The sequence below is a fragment of the Platichthys flesus genome, chromosome 3 (genome assembly GCF_949316205.1).
Source record: "Platichthys flesus chromosome 3, fPlaFle2.1, whole genome shotgun sequence".
NCBI lineage: Eukaryota > Metazoa > Chordata > Actinopteri > Pleuronectiformes > Pleuronectidae > Platichthys > Platichthys flesus.
In genome coordinates this window covers 10,757,404-10,781,860 of record NC_084947.1, presented here as the reverse complement: position 1 = coordinate 10,781,860, position 24,457 = coordinate 10,757,404, and the positions used below count along the sequence as shown (strand labels likewise).

Below are 24,457 nucleotides of genomic sequence, written 5' to 3'. Positions count from 1 at the left end.
GAGGAAAAACCCTATTAACAGGGGAAACAGAAATGGAAACCATCAACCAGTGCAAAAGATGCCTCGTGTAACTGAGAACATACGAAAAATATAAATATTTACAATATTGATGAGAGAAAACAGTTTGTCACAAAACAATAAGGCAGCTCTTCCAGAAGAGGGCGGTGCTGCGTTCGCGGACACTAGTTCCTCCTTCTATACAGCTCTTGTAATGTAAATATTATAAATATTACTTTAATGTAGTAGAGTAATACTCTCTACATTTACTACATTAAAGTAATATTTATAATATTTACTTTATAATATTATAATATAGTATTTCTACTGTGCAGTATTAGTACTTTCGTTTCCTCTTCGTCCTCCAGTCCAACAGGGGTCGCTGCTGGCTAGGAGTCTCTGGTTTCCTGCCGCTGGCTCTCTCTGATCGTAAATGACTCGATGTGCTCAGAGAGGAGAAACATGTCCGCAGTGCAGCTGCTGCGGGTATCGGTACATGCGCGGATCAGCGCTGCCGCTGAAGACTTTCTGCTGCAGGTGGAGAAAGGAGGAGGAAAGACTCAAGTCCCGGCGCTGAGAGAGATTCTCACCGAGCGGCTAAGGGCGGCGGCTGAGGAGATCCTCGCGGGGCTTGAGGAAACCTTGGCAGAGTACGAGGACCGAGTGGAGCAGTCCGAGCGGGAGATCTGCCGACAGAGGAGGCTGCTCGATGCCGTGATGCAGCCCGTAGTCCGGCTGCACAGAGCAGGTCAGTCCCTAGAGGAACCCCTACAGGCTAAAGCCTGAAACATGCTTCTGCGTTTTCACGGGCCCGTAAGCGCAAGAGCCCTTCCGGGTCCCTTACGTGCTTATGTATCCCTCCTTACGTGCTGACGGGTGTCGACCCCCTTTTCTAAAATTTACGGCAACGCTCCGCAAGCTCACTCAGCCCGCAAGGCTGTGATTGGTCTGCTCTACATCCCTTCTGGAGCTGCATTTCCGGTTTCATGCCCCCATAATACCGGCAGAAATCACGGAAGATTTAGAAGAACGAATATGGACCAAATAGAAGAGCACTTAGCAGAAGATATCCGATAGTATGATCACTTGTATAACCTGTCACTGACTGGCGGATTTGTCCGCCAGAAAAAGGCTACGAGGAGCCGCAGTGGCTATGTAAATAAACAATCGACGAAGAAGAAAGAAGGCGTCTCTAAGGTCGTCTCGACAAAAAGCATTACTCCGCCTAGTGTGCTGGCGCGGAATTGCTTTGTAAGACGCGCAACGGTTGGGGAAGCATGAATGAAAACGAGTCTTGCGCCACAGCGGCGTGAAAAGACGCAGACGCAGTCGCAGAAGCATGTTTCAGGCTTAACGTTAGCTAGCATCAGCTCGAACAGCGAAGTTAATACGCCACTTCCGGTCGCTGTCTGCTGCAGCCGGCTGCTCCACCTCTCACCTGAATAATGAGGAGGATTTGATGCTGTTGTGAACGCGTCTGTGCAGACAACCTGCTGCTGTGTTGCTCAAGTTTGAAACAGAAAGCCTGGACACATTTCTCTGAGTTTTACCCACAGGTCTGAAAGCAGCTTAACCAACTAACTCGACCTGTTCCCCTCTGTTAGTGACCTAAGTAGTTTATTTGGCCTCAAAATGAATCTATTTGGAGGCCAGTTTTTATTTGGCCTCCAAATAAAATGGTTTATTTGACCTCAAACTGTAAACAACCTCAACATCTCTGCTTCCTGAATGTGATCGTTCAAAATCACAACTGTTGACATTTAAACAACACAAAAAAGTTTTTCAAAACACTTCAGGAAACTCTGAAATGATAACAGTGTGTATTTGTGTTTCAGTGTGTCCTGCAGACGTCCAGCAAATGATTGTGATTAAAGAAGAGGTTCCCCCCAAGCAGCAGCAGTGGAGCCCCCTTGTGGACAAGGAGGACGAAGAGCCCCCCCACATTAAAGAGGAACAGGAGGAACCGTGGACCAATCAGGATGGACAGCAGCTTCAAGGGCTGGAGGAGGCTGATATCAAGGTCACATGGACTCCTGTTACTGTGAAGAGTGAAGAAGATGAAGAAAAAATTAAATCGTCAAAGCTTCATCCGAGTGAGACGAAGGACAACAGAGCGGACTGTGGAGGACCAGAACCAGCCAGGAACTCAGGTCCTGATGGACGTTTACAACGAGGTACTGAGAACAAGAATGAAGACTTTTCTGAGACTGAAGACTCTAATGAGACTGAAGACAGTGAGGATGATTGGATGGAGACCAGGGAACCTCAGACTTGTTTAAATACAAGAAATAATAAAGAGCCTCTTAGTGATATGGGAAGTAAGACAGAAAAACAATCGTTTAGTTGCTCTGAGTGTGGTGACAGATTTAGCCATAGGGGCAGTCTAAATATGCATATGAGGATTCATACAGGAGAGACCCCGTTGAGTTGCTCTGAGTGTGGTGAAAGATTTCGCCATAGGGGCAATCTAAATATGCATATGAGGGATCATACTAGGGGTGCAACAATTAGTCGACATCGTCGAAAAAAACGATGACAAAAATAGTCGCCGAAGATTTTACTCGTCGATGATTTGTTGGTTACGTAATAGCGCGTGTTTTTCGTGCCGTGCAGCTGAACTAAATGTTGCTTTACCGGAGGTGCTGATGGAAATAGCTGAGGAGTGAGCTATCTCGCTTCCTTCCTATCTCTGAAAGTCGCGCATATGCAAAAGCGACACAACATGGACCAATGGCGAGGTCCGTTGCAACAGCATCGCGTAGCAGGAAGTCAATAGTTCGGGAGAACTTCACCCTAAACATGGCCCGAAAAAACCTACGTGCAATATCTGTAAGGCGGACGTGCTCTCCATGTAAGCAGGACATGCGCATTTGAGGAGGAGGCCCGTTTGTCATCGTAACGTAAACAATGCAGTCTCTCCTCTGTAAGATAGCCTGTTAGCTAGCTTGCTATATACACTTATATACCTGTGCCCAGGATTCTCTAATCAATTACAAAAATATGGTTTAAACTTTTTATAACTAGTTTAAAGGCGTAATGTTAACCTATTGCCTGACAAATGTCTTTTTTAATTAAAATTATGCATAAGAGCAATTGAGAATTTGTGTCATTCATAATCCGATTAATCGTTTCAATAATCGATGACTAATCGACTATCAGAATAGACGTTAGTTGCAGCCCAAGGTCATACAGTAGAGGAACAGTTTAGTTGCTCTGCGTGGTGAAAGATTTAAGATTCGGTTCTATTGTACGAGACATCTGAGGATTGATAAAGGAGAGAAGTGATTCAGTTGCAACCATTGCAACAAAAGATTTATTAGGATTTATCGACAGATACTCATATCATACATTCATAGTTCACTGTTTTAAATAGACTAACAGTTTTTATCTCCCTAGAAAATATAACGCGAAAGATTTGTTTCTTTATAGCTTGTTTCTACTGATTGCTACATAATTTATCTATTTTTCATAATGTCATTCATGTCATATAAGGTTAAAGTGTGTTCCTTGCACAGTATGAATGTGTGTTCTTAACTAGTCCATATGATTAAATGTGTTTTTAAAACAATGGGTTCTTGGTTCATGACATTCAATGACAGTGTGTGTTCTCACTGCTCGATGCCGTGATGCAGCCGTAGTCCGGCTGCACAGAGCAGGTCAATCCCTAGAGCAGGGGTGTCAAACTCAAAAAAACAGTGGGCCGAAATAAAAAAATTGCCACAAGTCAAGGGCCAGAAGGATTCAATGTTTATTGAAAACGTATTGAAAGACCTTAGTGCACATATTGAACCTGGATAGGCCTATAAATTATTGCAGATAAATCAACATTAATTATGAAAATAAATGAAATAAATAATGCATAAATAAATATAAAAGTAATAAAACCAGTTTCATTTATTGCTTATGGCTCTATCTGCAATATTTCCAGAGTAATTTCAAGTGAAAACATTTTCTACAGCCAAACAGCCAAAAATAAATTACTTCAGAGAAAAATCAAATGACCTGTAGTAGCAAGAGAAAAAAAATTCTGAAATGAAACTGCATTAAAAACTGAAAATGCGTCAAAGCATTGTTTGCTGCCTTTAGAGTGTTGCCGATAAAACAACATTAATTATGAGATATAAATAAATATAAAAGTAATAGAGCTTATGGCTCTATCTGCTATATTTCCGTAGTTATTTCAAGTGAAAACATTTTGTACAGCCAAACAACAGCCAAAAATTATTTACTTCAAAGAAAAATCAGATCTCCGGTAAAAGCAAAAGAAAAAAAATAAATCAAGACTGCGTTTAAAAACTGAAAATGCGTCAAAGCATTGTTTTTTTTGCTCGGTTATGCTCACTGTTCTGGGCCAGACACTTGGTGTCTCATCTTGGATACAAGTTCATCAATGTGCATTCTGGCATTTGTCATTCACCCTTGACCCGCCAAATCATCAGCCCATGAGAGCCTGCCATCCCACACAACCCCCCAGCCACATGTCTAGAACCGACAGGTGCCCCATCCCGACCTGTTCACTGACCCTCAGGAATTCTCAATACTTATTTTGTATTGAGAACGGATGCGGGCAATAGATAGTTCATTCGCGGGCCAGAAGTGTCCTGCAGGCCTTGAGTTTGACACATGTGCCCTAGAGGAACCGCACACAGGCTAACGTTAGCTAGCATCAGCACGAGCAGTAGAGTTAATCCGGTCTCTGTCTGCTGCACCCGGCTGCTCCACCTCTCACCTGAATAATGAGGAGGATTTGATGCTGTTGTGAACGAGTCTGTGCAGAGAACCTGCTGCTGGTTTGCTCATGTCTGAAACAGAAAGTCTGGACACATTTCTCTGAGTTTTACCCACAGGTCTGAAAGCAGCTTAACCAACTAACTAACTTCCCCTCACCGTGTTCTCCTCTGTTAGTGACCTAAGTAGTTTATTTGGCCTCAAAATGAACAACTTTTTGACCAGAAACACTTTGTTTTTTGCTGCTTCCTTTACGAGCTGCTAACACTAACTGTAAACAACCTCATCATCTCTACTTCCTGAATGTGATCGTTCAAAAATCACAACAGATGTCATTAAGCGACACAACACAAGTTTTTCAAAACACTTAAGGAAACTCTGAAATGATAAACGTGTGTTTTTGTGTTTAAGTGTGTCCTGCAGACGTCCAGGAACCTATGGTGAATAAAGAAGAGGTTCCCCCCAAGCAGCAGCAGTGGAGCCCCCTTGTGGCCAAGGAGGACCTAGAGCCCCCCCACATTAAGGAGGAACAGGAGGAACCGTGGACCAATCAGGATGGACAGCAGCTTCAAGGGCTGGAGGAGGCTGATATCAAGTTCACATTGACTCCTGTCACTGTGAACAGTGAAGAAGATGAAAAAAAACTTAGATTGTCAAACCTTCATCCGAGTGAGACGAAAGAGAACAGACCGGACTGTGGAGGACCAGAACCAGCCAGGAACTCAGGTCCTGATGGATGTTTACAACAAGGTACTGAGGACAAGACTGAAGACTCTTCTGAGACTGAAGACAGTGAGGATGATTGGATGGAGACCCGGGAACCTCAGACTGGTTTAAATACAAGAAATAAGAAACAGCCTCTAAGTGATATGGGAAGAAAGACAGAAGAAGTATCATTTAGTTGCTCTGAGTGTGGTAAAAGATTTAACTACAGGGGCCATCTAAATAGACATATGAGGATTCATACAGGAGAGACACCGTTTAGTTGCTCTGAGTGTGGTAAAAGATTTAACTACAGGGGCCATCTAAATAGACATATGAGGAGTCATACAGGTGAGAAACCGTTTAGTTGCCCTGTGTGTAGTAAAAGATGTATCCATAGGGGCCATCTAAATAGACATATGAGGATTCATACAGGAGAGAAACCGTTTAGTTGCTCTGAGTGTGGTCAAAGATTTGTCCGTAGGGACCATCTAAATACACACATGATGATTCATACAGGAGAGAAACCATGTAGTTGCTCTGAGTGTGGTAAAAGATTTCGCCATAAGGGCGATCTAAATAGACATATTAAGAGTCATACAGCAGAGAAACAGTTTAGTTGATCTGAGTGTGGTAAAAGATTTAAGATTAAGTCCTATTGTACTAGACATGTGAGGATTCATAAAGTAGAGAAGTGATTCAGTTGCAACCTTTGCAGCAAAAGATTCATTAGGATTTATCAGAAGATATTGATATCATACATACCTAATAATAATAATAAACTTTGCTGCATATTAGTGTACTGTTGACACAAAAGCAAAGAAAAAAATATTTTTGTCCATTTTAAACCAAGGACAGGCAAAGTTATTATAGCAAAAAAAAAATCAAATTTAAGTTTCCCTTTTTCCTGTGAACCAAGAACAGGCAAAGTACTGATACTAAAAATATATTAAATTTCAAGTATCCATTTGAATATTCTTGTTTTGTATTCTTGTTAATAAAAAGGACAGGGAAAGTATCAGCAATAAAAACATCATTGTAAATAATTGTAATTAAAAAAGACATTTGTCAGGCAACAGGATAACATTACGCTTTTAAACTCGTTAAAAAAAAGTTTAAACCATTTTTTTGGTAATGGATTCTAGAATCCTGCGCACAGGTATATACGTGTATGTAGCAAGCTAGCTAACAGGCTATCTTACCGAGGCGAATCCGCATCGTTTACGTTACGATGTCAAACCTCCTCAAATGCGCGTGTCCGCCGAGCGGACCAAATAAAGCGGGTCAGGTCAGTTCGTCCGGCCCGGCTGTACACGGTTCCGGCGTACACATAATGCAGGTATTTTTTTTCGGGCCATGTTGAGGGTGAAGTTCGCCCGAACTATTTACTTCCTAGTGCGAGATGCTGTTGCAGCGGACGCCGCCAATGGCCAATGTTTTGTCACTACTGCACATGCGCGACTTTCAGAGATAGGAAGGAAGCGAGAGGGCTCACTCCTCAGCTATTTCCAACATCACCTCCCGTAAAACTATGACGTAACCAACGACTCATCGACGAGTATATCCGTCTGCAACTATTTTTGTCATCGAATTTTGTCGACGACGTCGACTAATCGTTGCACCCCTAGTTTATATGTCTTGTTTCTACTGATTTCTAGATAATTTATCTCTTTTTCATAATGTCCATGTCATTTTAAGGTTAAAGTGTGTTCCTTGCCCAGTATGAATGTGTGTTCTTAACTAGTTCATATGATTTAAATATGTTTGTTTTAAAACAATGGTTTCTTGGTTTGTGAGATTCAATGATAGTGTGTGTTTTCCTTTATGTATTGAATGTGTACAAAACGCATGTGCTCGGGCCCGTTCAGTGCAGCTTTGCAGTCCCAGAAATTTTAATTTGAATGTTTAATGTTTTTTGTTTTCATCTCAATTTGAAGTTGATCTGATGTAAGCCCTGGTACAAGTACCTCAAAGTAAAAATGTGGAATATGGCCAAAATGGGCACTAAATGCAAAATGGCGGGCTTCCTGTGGTGTTTTTCTAACTGCCCCTTGATATCTTTTTGTTTTTCTGGTCATGATAGATGATCGGTCAATGTGAACGCGTTCCAGGATGATTTTTTGTTCACAAAAGTTTGAATAAGTATTTACTTGGTCCCGTCTAGTGTGTTTGGTAGGCACAGGTTTAAGAAGAGTAAAGCTCAGCACAGGGTTCCTTTTCCAGTCTTTGTTGATGAAACAATTTGTTCCCTTAATTTGTAGTTGCAACTCTAGGAGAATGATAATAATGATGAAATATCTTATTTTCAAGACAATCTATGAAAATAAACTGAGCGGTGGTGGTGTCTGTTTAACTAGGGGTATGTATCATTGGTCACATCAGCTTTGATTGGCTTATTTATTTCAATATTTTTCTTTTTCTGGGATTAATAAAAAACATAAATGCTTTTAATATGTTCTCAGAGTCAACGGAAAGCCAATGAGCTGTCTAACTCCCCAGCCCCCCTAGTGCTATCTTGTTTATTAATTTATGTTTTAGTCTGGGGGTGGGGGGGAGTGATCTAAAAATCCATTTGATGAGAGAGAGAGAGAGAGAGAGAGAGAGAGAGAGCGAGAGAGAGAGAGAGAGAGAGAGAGAGAGAGAGAGAGAGAGAGAGAGAGAGAGAGAGAGAGAGAGAGAGAGAGAGAGAGAGAGAGAGAGAGAGAGAGAGAGAGAGAGAGAGAGAGCAAGCAAGCAAGCAAGCATCCGGCACCTGAAGAAACTGAGCATCGTAAACAAGTTACCAATTTTTTTTAATACTCTTTCTTAAAACCAATGTCACCATGTAATTTGTAAACTATTATGCTTACACTTCTTGAGTTATTTATATTGCAATATACTTTCTGAATTGAGACAGTGTGATCTTTTTTGGCGTTGGGTGAGAAGGGGAGAAAATGGAAACATGACATACACATTGTATCATTGCATTGCTTTTGAGAATAAAAATAATATACAAAAAAAACAAGTTACTTATCTGTCATGGCAACAAGATCCATAGAATCACTTCCGGTTTGTCTTCAGAGTAAAAGCACATAGTCCCTTTGGTTGTTGCTTCCTTTGAGGAAGTGACAGTTAAATCAAACTGATATTGTTGACCATAATGAGCAATTGAGCAATTAGCAGGCAAGGATCGACATCACGTTTATCTTTCCGCAGTTTGCAAAACGCATGCAACGCCTCAAAATGCACGTGCTCTGGCCAGTTCTGTTCTGCTTTTCAGTCCTACTTGACATTGGATTTCAGTTTTCAAATTCGATGTACCAAAAGGCTCCTTTGATGATTGGGAAGATGACTCCTGTATGTCATCAGAGGATCCTTTGAAGAAAAAAAGATGAATCTCCTATGTCATCTAAGGAGCCTTCTTAATTTAGGAGAGCTGGATTCCCCCCACCAAAGGTGCATAATTCCAATGTAAAAAAAATTCAGAGGCTTTAAATTTTAAAAACCGATGAGACTGATTTCCTTACTTAACTGTTGCTTCTCCCCAGTGCCTTCACTTCAGCATCATGAGCGAGGTGTGTGTCAAGGTGGCGCTCCGTGTCCGGCCACTGCTTCCCCTAGAAGTCCTCCAGAACCACAAGGTATGTTTGCGGATAGTACCGGACTCCAATAAAGTTACGGTCGGCTCCGACCGACTCTTCTCCTTCGACCACGCCTTCGGGCCCACGGCCACCCAGGATGAGGTGTACGACTCCTGCGTCCAGCCCCTGGTCGAGACCCTGCTCCGGGGCGACAACGCCACTGTGTTCTGCTTCGGACAAACCGGCTCAGGGAAGACGTACACGATCGGAGGAGGGAACCTGGGTAAGTTTTTACTGAGAAGCTCCTCTACATCAGTCATTCTGTGATTGCATTTCATATCTATCAAAAACTGGAAAAAAAATCTGTTTGCTTCTTTGTTAAATTATATCTGGGGGAGTGATTAAGTCTAAGCCAAGAATCATTACTGTTTAAACATTAGAAAAACTTGAGTATCACATTGTTACAGTATGTGCAAAGCAAACCTTTAGGCTTGAATATATAAACATTGATTTCAACTATGAGTTGCATTCCTTCCTCTGACCTTACATTAATGTAATCAATTATTTTAAGTGGTTATCCCATTCAACCATTCAATTTCTACTTCTGATCCTTTTTTAATTAGGGTTGCTGTTGGAGTGATAGTTAAAGAGACAAAATAATAATTTGACCCTGGCAACATGTACTTTATTATTGTCTCTTCTTTTTAAAACCTCTCTCAGGTGAGGAAGGAGGAATCATTGACCGTGTGGCCGAGAATGTGTTCTCATTGTTGGGGGAGAAGAACAGTGATGGAGTTGAGACAAAAGTGCGCGTCACATATTTGGAGCTGTACATGGAGCAGCTGCAAGACCTGCTGGAGTCTCATAACACTGACAAAGAGCTTTTTATTAGTAAGAACAACAAGGGAAACACAGGTAATGAAATATCTCTTTGACAATTGTGAACAAATATGGATTTATTTGTCTATGTTTACATGTGAAGGTACGCACTCTCTTTGCTTTCCCAACTTTTGTTGGTTTGACTTTGTGAATAGGATAATAAGTGACTAGAGATGTTATTTTAGTGGTTTCACGCTAGCTTTGGGTGTTGTCAGTTATTTCTATCCCTGTGTTAATCTGCATGTGGATGAAGAGCTGTGTCAGGATTCGGGAAGAGATTTCCTTGGAAGTCCTCTTCATTGTAATCCACAATGCAGAGTTGAATACACTACACATGCACCTCTGAAACTCCATACCCCTACATAGTAACACAGGATTTCCATTGTAGATTCATATACTCCTAACCCAAGAGATAACCCTGGTTACATCAGCAGAGCTGCAGAAGTCAATACATGTGATCAGTCAAAATCACGGTATTGATAAGCTGAATAACATTAAATGATAGAATAACATTATTTTGGGGGAGAGTAATGTGTAAAAGCATTCAAAAAATAATCACTGTCTGGTTCTATGTGTTTCCAGTGGTGGTGGGGGCCAAAGAAATAGTTGTCACCTCAGCAGAGGAGCTTCTCTCCGTTGTAGAGGCGGGTAACGTTCTGCGCCACATCAAAACCACGGGGATGAATGAGCACTCCAGTCGCTCTCACACCATCCTCACCCTTCAGGTCGTCCAAGCTTTCCCCCACAACAATCCCTCCTTAAAGCCTTCCTGCTCCTCCAAACTCTGTCTGGTCGACCTGGCAGGCTCGGAGTGTGCTCGGAAAAGGAACAAGGACTCACGGCACAACGAGTCCGCTCATATCAACAGGGGCCTGCTCGCACTGGGAAACGTTATCCGTGTCCTGGCCACCCGTGCTCAGAACAACTGCAAAATCCCACACATACCATACCGTGATTCCAAGATCACCCGTCTCCTCCAGGATTCACTGGGAGGCACTGCCCATACATTGATGGTGGCATGTGTGAGCCCCTCTCATCACAGTGTAGCTGAGACTGTGGGTGTTTTGCAGTGTGCAGATAAGGCTCGTCACATCCGCAACTGTCCGACAGCCACATCTACTCACTGAGGCAGACCAAGAGCTCAGACAAGATCTCAATGGATGCAAGGGGATGATACAAAAGTTAAAAAAGTTACATCACACGGACGTTCTGGAAGCACAGCTGATGGAGAATAGAGGACTTACTGTGACTTACTCATAGAAAACATCGGTTCAAGAATCTCAAGGCCAAATGTCTATTCTATGAGAATAGGAGTAGGTGGAGACAATTACCTGTCACAGGGGAGGAGGCTATATAAGGGCTGGTGTGTCCTCTTCAAACAACTTTGTTTGAGACCATGCTGCCACACCAGTAAGTTTGTCTGTTTGTCTTATATGACTTGAGTAGGTTTCAACAGAGTGCATCCTGTTTTAATATATACCTGACTTAACAGACAAAGTTATATTGTTACCAAGCAGACGGAACCATAAAAGAGACCCTATAAGTAACTTGTTTAGATGAATAGAATTTGTTTATTGTTCTGTATTTACTCTGTATTTGTTCTATATGAACCGGACCAAAGGAAGGCCTGAAGTATTACTTCTTAATATGTAAGCAACCATTGAACAGAGATCATCCATTACAACAATCTTCAAACCCTTCATCAACCTCAACTCTAATAAATGGTTAAATGGCTCTTGGATTCTTGTTTGAATGTGCAAACCAGCTGGAGGTTCTATGGTCCAGTAATACAGCACAACCGATACATATATAATGATTGTATTTCTTTCATATCTGACCTTGTAAGAAATGGTGATTGATATGATCTATAGATTTTTCAGTTTTGGTAAATTAAAACTAAGCTAAATAACTGTGATTTTCTTCCATATGGAAATCCCCCCCATAGTCTATTAAACAGAGCTCGGTTCTGAAATTCAGAGGTAGCAGGCAGGAGAAATTGTCTTGATAATTGTTTAATTGAATACATTTTAAAAATAATGACGATTATAATGATAATTAACCATATTTATGGGCTCTGGGCTCTTTATTATCACCTCCATTAACCAAACAATAAAAATGTGTTGTTTTCCGCTTAAGGAACTTTTCCATCACTCCAAATACTACAGTCTAGTGGTTAGCATTAGCTCACCTGTCACTGGGCGTCTCAAACTGATGACGTATGCAGTGGTCGCGACCATAGATATATAATATCTATGGTCGCGACCGACTAATATGAAATTGAAAACATTTCAGTGCCCAGTAGCGGGCGCTCACGGCCCACAAATGGACCGGGTCCCAATGGCTGAGAGAGTCTATTAAATTATAAAGCTGAGGTTTGGTTCAAATGTGTGTTGCAAAACTCTTCATTCCACATGAATGAGTACTTGTATTTACCTTGTGTCTCTTACCTAGCCCCTTGTTCCGAAACCACTGCCAAACAGCATCATAAAGAGATGGCCCCCACTCGCATACACACTGTATTTACTTCTGATGAGCTGTCTGGCCGCCGCACATACAGGAGGCTTCACATCCTCAGTGTGCAGCCTTGGCACTGGTGTCTCTCCCTGGGATAAAGCCAAACATGTTCATGTGCCAGATATACATACGAATGGGCTTCTCTCAATCTGTAAAAAAGAAAGGTGGGAAGTTATAATGTGGCTTGTTTGTCTGAGTGGGATGTATCACCGTTGTCCATTCACAGTCAATGGAAATGTTTACTGTTAATGAGATGTAACGTTTTCTAACAAGTGTGTATACTGTAAATCTGCTGCAATTTGAACCGATACTAACAGTGAAAATTAAACATTTTGATTAAATATGTTTTTTTTTACTTCCTTTACGAAAGTATTGAAATATAGCTACATTTCTGCATATCATATTTCTGCATCATCCACCCAAAACAAGAAATATACAGGGCTGCTCCTGAAAGCTATGTTAATTTAAAAAATCTTTAAATCATATTTTATACATTTACCAGATTATATAGTCAAATGTACCTTTGATTAAAGTTGTTTGGAATGGTAACACAGAAATACTTTAAAAATTAATAAAAACATTATTAATACTAACTGAAAGCAGCCAGAATGTGTAGTTACTTGTGTTATTATAACATATATATATACATTTGCATGAATATTGTTGTGTTTTTAGGAAACATCATAAATGTTTGTACTGAATAGTGAATAATTTTGTGTATTTTGTATTGAAGTATAGTCTATAGTACATATATCATGGTGAATCAGAATAATTATCATAATAAATCAAGTAAAATGTATTAACAGCATAACGAAATGTGAAATTGAATAAACTGTACTCTATATATGTAAATATTTGTTCGTACTGTTAAGTTGTATGTATTCATCTGCAGCCTTTATTTAAAATTAAATTGTATCTGTATGGCCCATATTCACAATTGTGTCCCAAGGTTTAACAAGTTGTGACATCCTTGGCCTTTTACACTCAACATGAGGTCAAACTACAGAGGAAAACACCCTCTCAACAGGGGAGACAGACATAGAAACCATCAGAGAGAGCCACATGTGAAGGATCCCTCTCCCAGGCCCGACAGAAATGCAACACATGCCACGTGTAAGTAACTGAGAACATCAGCAAAATATAAGTATTCACAACATTGATCATAGGAAATTGTAACACAATAACAAGGCAGCGCAGCCAGAAGAGGGCGCTGTCGCGATCACGGCCCACGAGTTCCTCCTTCTCCGACGCTCTTGAACGCCTCCTCTACTCTCGTCCACTGCAGCTCTCTCTGGCTGCGGTTTCCCAGGCAACCGACAAACACTTCGGTTGACAAACGGTCGTTATCATGGATCCGTTTCTTCCTGATAAAACTCCATTATCTATGTAAGTACATGTGAGTACTTTTCACTTTTATTTTTCAAATTCAAAGTATATATATTCAGCTACTAAAATCCACGCAGCAACAGACTTAACAAGCTGGCTTCGTCATTGGCTAGAAACCAGGCTCTGTTAAAGTGGTGGTGGAGAGAGGGCTTTGAACAAACTGTGATCCCTCATGGTCCACCACGAGCATCCTCTCCTGCACCTAGTGGACAACAGTATGGAGACACTGCCTCTCCACCATCACTATATCACTATAGCCCAAGAGCGGAATGGTGAAAGGTCTATTGAGGCTCGAGGTCTGCTGTTAAGCTACAGTCTTCATCACTTGAGTTTTCAAAAGCGGTTGACTTGTGGGATGAGGTGTTGTACATTTCTGAACAAAAATAAAGCAATACAGCCAGCTGCAAAACAACATAAAGGCTAAGCTCTAACCTTGGTTGAGTACTGTTGGACAGAGAGACTCAGAATCAGATAAAGAAAGGTTTCTTACTGCTCTTTTCTACCCTGTCATTGACCAAATGCTCCATGAGCTTAAGAGGTGGTTTTCAAAGACAAACTATGACATAGTGAAGATCCTCCAAGCTCTAAACCCCAATAGGGATGTATTTGTGAACGAGACAGCCGTGATACAAATAATGAGGACTTGAGGCATGAACTCCGTCAGTTCAGCAGAATCTTAGAAAGCAAAATACAGACAACCTCTAGGACAGTATAGAGCTGGTACTGTTCATTGAGCCATGCAAAGCAATGTGTGCAAAATAGCAGTCCATTCCAGTGATTGCTAGTAACTGAGGAGCTGATGAGAGCACTTTCTCTGAGAGACTAGTTCAGTTCCACTGCCGCATCTATCTATCTATCTATCTATCTATCTATCTATCTATCTATCTATCTATCTATCTATCTATCTATCTATCTATCTATCTATTAGGGCTGCACCTATCTATAATTTTGTATTGATTAATATTACTTGATTAAGATAATTATGAATTTCTGAAAGATACAATTTAAAAAACTTGTGTAATTTATATTTATGTAATCATTTTCTCTTAAATACAAATACAACAAAGTGTGCACTGCAAGGCATTAGGAGGCTGTATAACAACCAAATAAATGAAAACTAAAGTAAAATTCAAGTTACTTTCTGGAGTATCAAAACACTGTGTGAATTCAAGTTTAACATTCTAATAGCAATAATCTTGAAGTACCCTACTAGTTGTATCATTGTCTGTATGAAGTAAATGACTGACTGTCAAATAAAGTAGAGTTCAATAGTATTTCAACAATGAATATTATTAATTTTCACACTGAGCTGAAGGGTACTCTAATAATAAAATGCTTTAATAAAAAAATATATTTATATATATTAAATGATAAAATGACTTTTTGATGACTTAGAAGACGGGTCTTCTAAGTCATCAAGAAGAAGGCTCCTTTGATGACTTAGAAGACGAGGAGCCTTCTTCATTTAACCAAGCTGGATTCCATGAAACAACCAGAACTCCAGCTTGATCAAGTAGAGCAAAGTCGCGCTCCTCAGCAACAGAGATTTTGAATCCTCATCCTGTTCTTCATACAGAATCTTTGATGGGGACAAGCAATACTTACAATCTGGATAAAGAAAACCAAAAGCATATTTTCATATGTATATCGATCCATCTATTCAGTATATACGTTTTATTTAGTTGATCTAGCTATGGATGGCTAGCCAGAATAGAAACTAGCTAGCTAACAGCTACTTAATGTGGTACATTTTTCTCTTTCTCAATAGTAACTGTGTGTAAAATAAGATTTACATGCATCATATGTGCAAAAACAGCCTTGTGAAATGTATGGTATGGAATACAGGTCATTTTTGCATTCACATACACATACAAATCCCTTATCATTACTTAATGTTTTCAAATCCTTGCTAAAAGTTTATATTGAAAAAAAGGAAATACCATGACAAAGAAAAATAAACATGCACAGTTTCTCTTATTCTGTGAGTAATCCGCTGTGGATGAATCATGTTTAAGCATATGCGTCTCCTATTGGGACACATAGCAAACTTTGCAATTAGACCACAATCCGTTTTAACATGAAATACACAATCAGTGAATACACTCAGCCAGAGTTGTCATATTTAGACAGAATATTTTACTTACTCCTTCGACCGACATAGTTCCAACAAAGCACGTCGCAAGCATCAAAGGACGTTACATGACCTGAATGGCCGGAGGTTTGGTTTGACGTGAGACAATCGATTGCTTTTGCCTGGTATCACAGATGTTTAATCTGAGATTTTGTGAACAATTGAAAAATAAATACAAATGCATAATTCCAATGTTAAACAATTCTGTGTTAGAAATTCAAAGTGTCCAAATCTGATGAGACTGATTTACTTACTTCCCTTCTTTATCGTCTTTTCTCCCCGTGCCATCACTTCAGCATCATGACCGAGGTGTGTGTCAAGGTGGCGCTGCGTGTCCGGCCGCTGCTTCCCAATGAACTCATCCAGAACCACAAGGTATGTGTGCGGATAGTACCGGACAGCGCTCAGGTTATGGTTGGCTCCGACCGAGTCTTCTCCTTCGACCACGCGTTCGGGCCCACGGCCACCCAGGATGAGGTGTACAACTCCTGCGTCCAGCCCCTTGTCGAGACCCTGCTCCGGGGCGACAACGCCACTGTGTTCTGCTTCGGACAAACCGGCTCAGGGAAGACATACACGTTTGGTGGAGGGAACCTGGGTAAGTTTTACTGAGAAGCTCCTCAACATCAGTCATTCTGTGATTACATTTCGTATCAACCAAAAAGTAAAGAAATCCGTTGGCTTATTTGCTAAATAATATAGATGTTCCCATAATATACTCCTATATTCTGCTAAATTTATTTATTTGCCAAGCTCTAATGAGTTTTTAAAAATGTTAGGAGATTGAATGTCATTGTCAAACTGATTTGAAATTCAGGATAACAGATTACGTGGGATGCTGTCAACAATGTACGGCTTTTTCAACATAAATCCACATTGCGAATTATTCAACATCCTTATGTTAGACTTCAATCTGTAGAAACCCCCCCCCCCCCATAATTTTTATTACAGTTTAGCTAACATTTCAAAGATTTATGAGACAAAAATCAAATAAAACACAGTTGACAGACAGACAAAGTCACAGACAAAACACATTCAGAGTCTCAGTGTTGCAGCCAAATCCAACATAATTGAAGTAAATGGAGACCACTACTTGAAATGTAAAAACAGATAAAAAGCCTCCACATTGCTCCTGTGGCGTCATCCAAGTGTCTGGAAGAACCGACCTTCAGTAGTTCAGGCAGCCAACTCCAATCATGTGCCATACATCATGTGACATACATCATGTGACAAACCTCACTCTCCACAATAATGCTGTCGGTCAGCATTGCTGCCAGTTGCTTCAGCCCCTCCACCTACCCAGCATCCAGCTGTTAGCTTGAATACGTACACATTTATTTCAATTATGAATTTTCTTTCTTCCTCTGACCTTATATTATATAAATCTTAAAACTTATAAACATGTTTATTCTGTGTGGTGTTAAAAAAAGCGTCTAAAAATATGTCAAATTCAATCTGACACACATTTCACTCTGGCAAAGTGTACTTTATTACTGTCTCTATTTTCTATAACCTCCCTCAGGTGAGGAAGGAGGAATCATTGACCGTGTGGCCGAGAATATGTTCTCGTTGTTGTGGGAGAAGAAAAACAGTGATGGAGTTGAGACAAAAGTGAGCGTCACATATTTGGAGCTATACATGGAGCAGCTGCAAGACCTGCTGGAGCCTCATAACACTGACAAAGAGCTTTTTATCAGGGAGAACGACAAGGGAAACACAGGTAATGAAAACATGTTTTTGACAATTGTGAACAATTATGAATTTATTTTTCCCCGTTTACCTGTGAGGGAACAAGCTCACAAAGGGCCAAGTTGGCCATTGACTAATTCGAACTTTTAAATCAATTATAATAGCATGGCTACATGTTATCTGTGTGGATTTTGTCAGTCCAAATCACGGTATTGATAAGCTGTATAACATTAAATGATAGAATAACATCATTTTTGGGGAGAGTAATGTGTAAAAGGATTACAAATAATCAATGTGTGGTTCTATGTGTTTCCAGTGGTGGTGGGGGCCAAAGAAATAGTTGTCACCTCAGCAGAGGAGCTTCTCTCCGTTGTAGAGGCGGGTAACGTTCTGCGCCACATCAACACCACAGGGATGAATGAGCACTCCAGTCGCTCTCACACCATCCTCACCCTTCTGGTCATCCAAGCTTTCCCCCACAACAATCCCTCCCTAAAGTCTTCCTGCTCCTCCAAACTCTGTCTGGTCGACCTGGCAGGCTCAGAACGTGCTAGAAAAACAGGCAACAAGGGCTCACAGCTCAAAGAGTCCGCTCATATCAACAGGGGCCTGCTCGCACTGGGAAACGTTATCCGTGCCCTGGCTTACCGTTCTCGAAATCGCAATGGTAACAACGGCAACAGCACACACATACCATACCGCGATGCCAAGATCACCCGTCTCCTCCAGGATTCGATGGGAGGCACTGCCCATACAGTGATGGTGGCGTGTGTGAGCCCCTCTCACCACAGTGTAGCTGAGACTCTGGGTGTTTTGCAGTTTGCCGCCAAGGCTCGTCACATCCGCAACTGTCCGACAGCCACATCTACTCACACTGATGTTAGATGTGGGCCTACAAACTGGGACCCTGGCGAGGCTCGACGAGTGGAGCTGGAGTATGAGGTTCAGACACTGAGAGAGCTGCTGAACGAGAAGGAGCAAGAGATTGAGATGCAGAGGACAGATAGAAGAGTTGCTGAGGAGGAGGGCATCAGAAAGTCTGGCCAGATGAGGTTGTCTGAGCAAGATCAGAAGTTGAACCCATACCGCCTCCTAACACAAGAGGCTGCAGCTCTGCTCACAGACCTCTCCAGTCAGTCTCTGAGACAATCGTTCAGGCAGCGGGTGCAGGATTGGCAGGAGAGACTGGAAGTCGTCGCTAACGCTCATCCTATCAATGATGAGGTTAGAAATTCAGAGGGTGATGGAGACCAAGCCGACAATGTTCGAATATTAAAACTCAGTCAAGATCTCCATGGATGCCAGGTAATGATTAAAAAGTACAAAAATAAACATCACCATTAGAGTTCAATGTTTGTTTCATAAAACATGAGATGGTCCATATGATATTTAGGGGGGGAAATGCAGATAATTCATTTTTTCTTATGTTCCACATTAAAAATATTTTAAAACACAATTATACTATCCATGCCATATCAAGGTGCTACCTGGCTTAGTATTATTTTTTCATATACTGTACTCTGCTCAAGTCATTTTATCCAATATCCATGAGAATAATTAAAAGAGATAGGGTGCATAATGTAGATCAATCTATGTAATCTACCTGTTATATTACAAATCGTATACCATTTAAAAGAACTGCCAGTGTTGTATAATGGAAATACTTCTCTGTGTTGGAAACCAGTGTTTTCCAGATGGATTAAAGCACTTAACTTTAACATTAGTTACGTCTATGTCCCATTTAGATTTGTCACCCTCATCAGGGTACTACTATTGTCTAGGCTGGATTTCAAGCACATTTAAACGTATTACAGCCACTGGGCTTTTCATTATGTCAGGTTCAAATTTTCAATCAGACATCCTGAGGATCTAAGAAGATGAGATAATGTGAACAAATGCAGTAGATCGGTAAGATATATGGCCAAACAAGCCTGACTCAAAATTGAAGGGGCTAAAATCGTATATAAACTATCCTTTAATCTAGGTTAAAAAAAAGTCATATTTTACCCTCTTACCTTTAGGGAGCTCTCAACATAACGGAGCAGCTACTGGAGCAGAAAGATGCAGAACTGAGACATTTACAAAAAGATGTTGAGAAACTTCTTCACAAGAGTAAAACCTGCATGCAGGCCTTAGAGGAAGAAAAGGAACGTAATCTGTTACAGGTGAGAAGTCCGATTTACCTGGTGAGTAGAGAAGGACACTGCATTCAGCATTGAAGGCTAACTGCAAATAAATGTTCCGAAGTGTCCTAGAATTAATGACAATAGTTAAATGCATGTGTTTGTATGAATGTTTTCAGACTGAACAACTGGTGGACCAGCAGATTGTCATCGATCGCCTTCGCGGCAAGAAGCCCCATTGTGTCCCTTTCAGGGTGGTGGGTATAGCTGCGTGTGTTGTTTTCTGTGTGTAGGTGTTGGTGCACGTTGACACAAAGTGTTACCACAAACATTAACGTGTACAGCCACAGACTCTGTCGCTCATGGCTCTGTTGTGTTTCTGTCTGAATGCATGCATTTGTAGAGTCACTCCAGGACCCAAGCCTATTCCCTGGAGAGGGTGATGGCCTCCTTTAAAATTCGTGGACACCTTCTCCTAGCTGAGCTTGAGGGAAAGGATGAGGTGGGCTGTCCATTCATTAAACAGGCAGAGAGCAAAGCCAGCGTTCAAGACACAGAGGAGGAAGAGGAGGAAGACGACTGTGTAGGCAAAATGACATTGAGGTGAGTGTTTGTATATACATTTTCTATGTCACTTTAGCTGCTGCACCTCAGTTGACCTCTCACAAATCATAGAAACACTGAATTTTACAGCTCTTCAAACTTTTAATTAGTAAAACAATATGACTGCAACTCTTAAAGGATACGCAGTACCATAAATTTCTAAGGCGCCGCTGGTGTAGTGGTATCATGCAAGATTCCCATTCTTGCGACCCGGGTTCGATTCCCGGGCGGTGCACTGATTTTTAGGAGAGGCGGTGGTCTAGTGGTAGAAACTTGGACTATGGGCAGAAATATCTGCTTCGTCTCGGGTTCGACTCCACGAAGAAACAACAAAAGACAAACCTGGATTGATCTGTCCAAAAATCCAAGAGTCTCCCTACCCTGTCTAGTGCCCCTGAGCAAGGCACCTTACTCCCCCAACATCTGCTCCCCGAGCACCGTACATGGTCGCTCACTGCTCTGTGTGTCCTGAGGTTAAATTTACCTACCATTGCATGAGTGTGTAGTGCATGTCTGTGCATGTGTTTGGTATAAATAAACATATCTTAATCTATCTATCTTAATCTTAAGGTGTACCAGTATTTTCCCTACAACCCTGTTTTCTTGTGTACTGCAGGTACGCTTTCAATAATCTTTGATTCTGAAGTCTGCTTTTTACTTCTGTTTCTCAAGGCGTTATTTAAATCGAACATGGTCCCATTCAAAGATGAGCAGGAATCCATTAGTACAACAGTCTCAGCAAGTCCAAGGTACACTTAACTTGTATCTGATTTTATTTCACAGTCTTTTGTTTCCTTGTCCTGCAAGAATACTATTTCCAAGAAGCTGTTTAGGTTCTAATAATAAGTTACGATTTCTTCACAGGAACTGAGGGAGACCTTACCAAACAAAGCCATGTGAGGAAGGGTGGACTGAGAGCGAGTGTAACTCAGAGAAGGATCCAAGATCTGTCAGTCACCATGATCATGGGATTGGAGCTCATCAAAGAGCTGGACATAACAGGTGTGATGCTGTCATAACTGTATATTCCTGAGTCTGTTGATTTTCTCTACATGTCATTCGGAGCAGTTGAACCCTTAATGTAGCATTTAGAAATGTGTAAACCATAAACCAAGGTCTCACTGAAGGAGATCAACTCTGAGTACAATCTACCTCTGGCAGTGTATTTACTTGAATCATCTCTATAAATGTAAATTTTTGTCCTGACAGATGAAGAGATCCAAGCAGTGGATAGATGTGGCAGACAGAGTCAAGACGGCAGAGAAGCTGGCATACTGGCAAAACTTTCAATGCACAGCCAGCAGGTCCGATCAGAGGTGTATTGCAGCATGCAACACATGAGTCTGCAGAGAGAACAGAGTCAGACCAGCCTCAGGCAGCAGAGACAGATGCCTGACAACAACCCAGAGCCTGGACCGAGTGGGGTTAGTTTCAAACTTTTTAAAAAGTAACATCAAACATGTCTAGTTGATGTTACAGGAAAGGTATTGTGTAAAGCTCTATGGCAGTTTTTCAAGCTTTTCAAAAAATTTACAAATTCCAAAATTATATTTTTCATGTGATCACTCTAGTATCTATTCAACAGTTAGTTAAGGTAGTAAATATTCTGGAGAGACAAGGATTCATCCAAACTGAAGGTGATTGACAACTTAAAAAACTGTAAAATTGCAACTGCTGATATTGGAGCAAAGAAAAGGAGATTTGAGTGTTTGTTTGTGGGGAAGGTCAAACAAAAAGGTTAACTGTTTGATATAGATGCAGAATATATATTTTTTAATTATATCTTTCACTGCAGAAACCGATTTTTCTTTTGTGTACAAACTCTCCTCACCATGTCACTTGTTCTATCTTCTGAAATGTTGGTGTCATCTCCCTCCTCCTTTACCGTCTTTTGGCTCTTCCTACACCTCCTCCCACTCCTCCACACGTCCTTGTCCTCGCTGTAGACACTTCGCAGCAGTTGGTTGGAGCAGCATGAGGAGCTGGTGCTTCAGGAGCAGGCAGAGCGGCAGGAGCTGCAGGATGAGCTGAGGAGTAGAGAGGAGGTGGTCCAGCGCAGAGAGACCTGTCTGCAACAGAAACAACATTTGGAGGTCAAGAAGCTGCGTACCAGCAGGGTTAGTATGTGTAAAGGTTTTGAACATAATTCAACCACATGTATGTTTATCAATCATTGGTATCTGGAGGTTTTTTTATCTTTAACTTTTCAGGCTCTGAGTCAGGACCTGCTGCGTGTGTCTGTGCAGTTGGAATCTGTGGAGGAGAACCTACGGAGCAGTAGCCATACAAGGCTGACTAAAGGAGTCACAACAGAGGAACTGAAGAGGGAGAGAGAAAGGCTTCGAATGAGGAAAGACACTCTGGAGGCACAGCTGACAGAAAACGGAGGACTTACTGTGACGGTCAGAATCAAAGAAAACATATCAGACGTACTAAAATAATCTGATTGATATGGTCAATAGATTTCCAAGGTTTTGGAACATAAAACTTAACTAATAACAGTGTGCACTTTGATATTTCTTCTCTCCTTATATAGGAGAACCATTCCCTATTCCAGCTGGAAGAAGCTATTGAAGCTCTGGATGCAGCTCTTGAGTTTAAAAACGACTTCATACGGGACATACAGAACAAACTGTCCATCACCGACTCTTCATCCTCTCAGTCACAAAACACTGAACCTGCTCAGCTCTGTGATGTCAGCAGGAAGCTGAAACAGCTCTCGCCGCCTGAGGCTTTGGATCTGCTGGTCAAATATTTCAACAAGGTAAAGTAAGAGACCCTCAGCTCTGCATACAAATCCAACAAGTTTCCTTTACACTGTTTTCATTTCCTCTTTAAAATTAAATTCCATGTGTGCCACATGTCTGTGCCTCGCTTAAAACTTGTTTTTTTAAATTGATTCTTCTGTGGTCAGTGCTGACTTCTTTTTTATTCCAATTGAGATTTTCTCTCACTCTGTTATTTACATAGTGTTGCTTTTCTCTCCATGTGAAGTGATGAGAGTAAAAGATGAGTCAGAAATACAGCAGAAATTTTTTTGTAATGTTAATTAAATTGCACCCTTCTGCCTCCCTTATGTTACCCTCCATGTCTCCATCTTTGTTCTGACATCATTTATCAACTATTATCAATCCAATAGGTTTATTTGAACCGTATCTCCATGATAGTCTCCCTCCCGCCTCTTTGGTTCTGTCGGTTTCAAAACGTTCAGCCAGTGTCTTTGTTATGACACTGTGTAATAATATGTTCCTCTGCTGCGTTGTCTCACTCTCTCCCATCATTGCCATTATCTTCAGGTTGTCAGTCTCCGTGAGACAGAGCGCCATTTGCTAATACGTTGTAAAGAGCTTGAGCTTGATGCTGATGAAAAAGAGTGGACAATCGGGAAGATGAAGACCACCATGCAGTATCTGGTACTGGATGCAGACCGCAGGGTCCTACAGGTGCACATAGATCACCAGAAAAACATCCAACTCCTCCTGCAGGAACTTCAAAGTGAGGAAATATGCCACTGTAAAGCACTTTGAATTGCTCTGTGGCTGAATGCTGCCATATAAGTTAATTTGCCTTGCTATGATATTTGTGAATAAATGTTTCATGAATGTTGTTGTTTCATAATAGATTTTTTCTGTGTGTGTAGAAACAACTAAACAGCAGACTCTCCAAGACCGAATGCAGCTTGTGGAGAAGGAACTATTTTACTACAAAAGCTCCTGTCGGCAGCTCAAAAAGAAGCTCAAAGAGCATTTCAGTGGCTGCCAAAACCCTGACGTTCAGCCCTCACAAAAACCTGAGCACAACATGCCTGATGACAACCACATACAAACACACAGATATGTGGCTAGTGATTATGAGGAAAGGTTTGAGATGACACCAGTTCGTTTGAATCGCAGGGACCTGAGACAGGTATTTCCAGCTGACCTGCAGACATCTGGTTCTGCCACAAGCGGCCGAGAGTCTTCTGTCTCAAAGGAAGTACTGGAGGATTCCTTAGAAGTGGCCAGACCTTCAGAGAGCACTGCAACCTTCTGATAATCTTGTATGTAGTCATAAAACAGTAGCTCACCTTATAGTTATCACCAACACCTATGACTGAACTGATTACACTCCCTTTACAACAGGACTATCAGACCTGGGTGCATGTC

The 24,457-nt window shown here is 41.2% G+C and overlaps 3 protein-coding genes and 1 non-coding gene across 4 annotated transcripts; all 4 read left to right on the top strand.

Annotated features, from left to right (window-relative positions):
* Window positions 1-22: 22 nt before the first annotated feature.
* Window positions 23-6,699, top strand: LOC133942699 (zinc finger and SCAN domain-containing protein 21-like). Its single transcript, XM_062381820.1, has 3 exons — window positions 23-745; window positions 1,833-2,171; window positions 5,137-6,699. Exons 1-3 carry the CDS (start codon window positions 439-441, stop codon window positions 6,048-6,050), a joined length of 1,560 nt encoding a protein of 519 aa, XP_062237804.1. The 5' UTR covers window positions 23-438; the 3' UTR covers window positions 6,051-6,699.
* Window positions 6,700-8,706: 2,007 nt separating this feature from the next.
* On the top strand, window positions 8,707-11,600 carry LOC133942667 (kinesin-like protein KIF27). The gene is made up of 3 exons (XM_062381817.1): window positions 8,707-9,270; window positions 9,708-9,902; window positions 10,449-11,600. Exons 1-3 carry the CDS (start codon window positions 8,973-8,975, stop codon window positions 10,991-10,993), a joined length of 1,038 nt encoding a protein of 345 aa, XP_062237801.1. The 5' UTR covers window positions 8,707-8,972; the 3' UTR covers window positions 10,994-11,600.
* A 4,597-nt stretch (window positions 11,601-16,197) lies between these two features.
* Window positions 16,198-24,426, top strand: LOC133942715 (kinesin-like protein KIF27). Its single transcript, XM_062381821.1, has 14 exons — window positions 16,198-16,495; window positions 17,420-17,617; window positions 17,903-18,891; window positions 19,608-19,751; window positions 19,889-19,966; window positions 20,113-20,312; window positions 20,985-21,061; window positions 21,177-21,314; window positions 21,522-21,736; window positions 22,259-22,429; window positions 22,523-22,714; window positions 22,849-23,076; window positions 23,609-23,807; window positions 23,953-24,426. The coding sequence occupies exons 1-14, from the start codon at window positions 16,198-16,200 to the stop codon at window positions 24,342-24,344; spliced, it is 3,519 nt and encodes a 1,172-aa protein (XP_062237805.1). The 3' UTR covers window positions 24,345-24,426.
* Window positions 20,477-20,547, top strand: trnag-ccc (transfer RNA glycine (anticodon CCC)). The gene has a single exon. It is a non-coding gene; the product is annotated as a tRNA-Gly (tRNA).
* Window positions 24,427-24,457: the final 31 nt, after the last annotated feature.

Coding starts and splice junctions, on each gene's coding strand:
- LOC133942667 (XM_062381817.1), top strand. CDS start 8,973: ATGAGCGAGGTGTGTGTCAAGGTGGCGCTCCGTGTCCGGCCACTGCTT. Junction 9,271..9,707: donor GATCGGAGGAGGGAACCTGG/GTAAGTTTTTAC, acceptor AACCTCTCTCAG/GTGAGGAAGGAGGAATCATT. Junction 9,903..10,448: donor GAACAACAAGGGAAACACAG/GTAATGAAATAT, acceptor ATGTGTTTCCAG/TGGTGGTGGGGGCCAAAGAA.
- LOC133942699 (XM_062381820.1), top strand. CDS start 439: ATGTGCTCAGAGAGGAGAAACATGTCCGCAGTGCAGCTGCTGCGGGTA. Junction 746..1,832: donor AGTCCGGCTGCACAGAGCAG/GTCAGTCCCTAG, acceptor TTTGTGTTTCAG/TGTGTCCTGCAGACGTCCAG. Junction 2,172..5,136: donor TGATGGACGTTTACAACGAG/GTACTGAGAACA, acceptor TTTGTGTTTAAG/TGTGTCCTGCAGACGTCCAG.
- LOC133942715 (XM_062381821.1), top strand. CDS start 16,198: ATGACCGAGGTGTGTGTCAAGGTGGCGCTGCGTGTCCGGCCGCTGCTT. Junction 16,496..17,419: donor GTTTGGTGGAGGGAACCTGG/GTAAGTTTTACT, acceptor AACCTCCCTCAG/GTGAGGAAGGAGGAATCATT. Junction 17,618..17,902: donor GAACGACAAGGGAAACACAG/GTAATGAAAACA, acceptor ATGTGTTTCCAG/TGGTGGTGGGGGCCAAAGAA.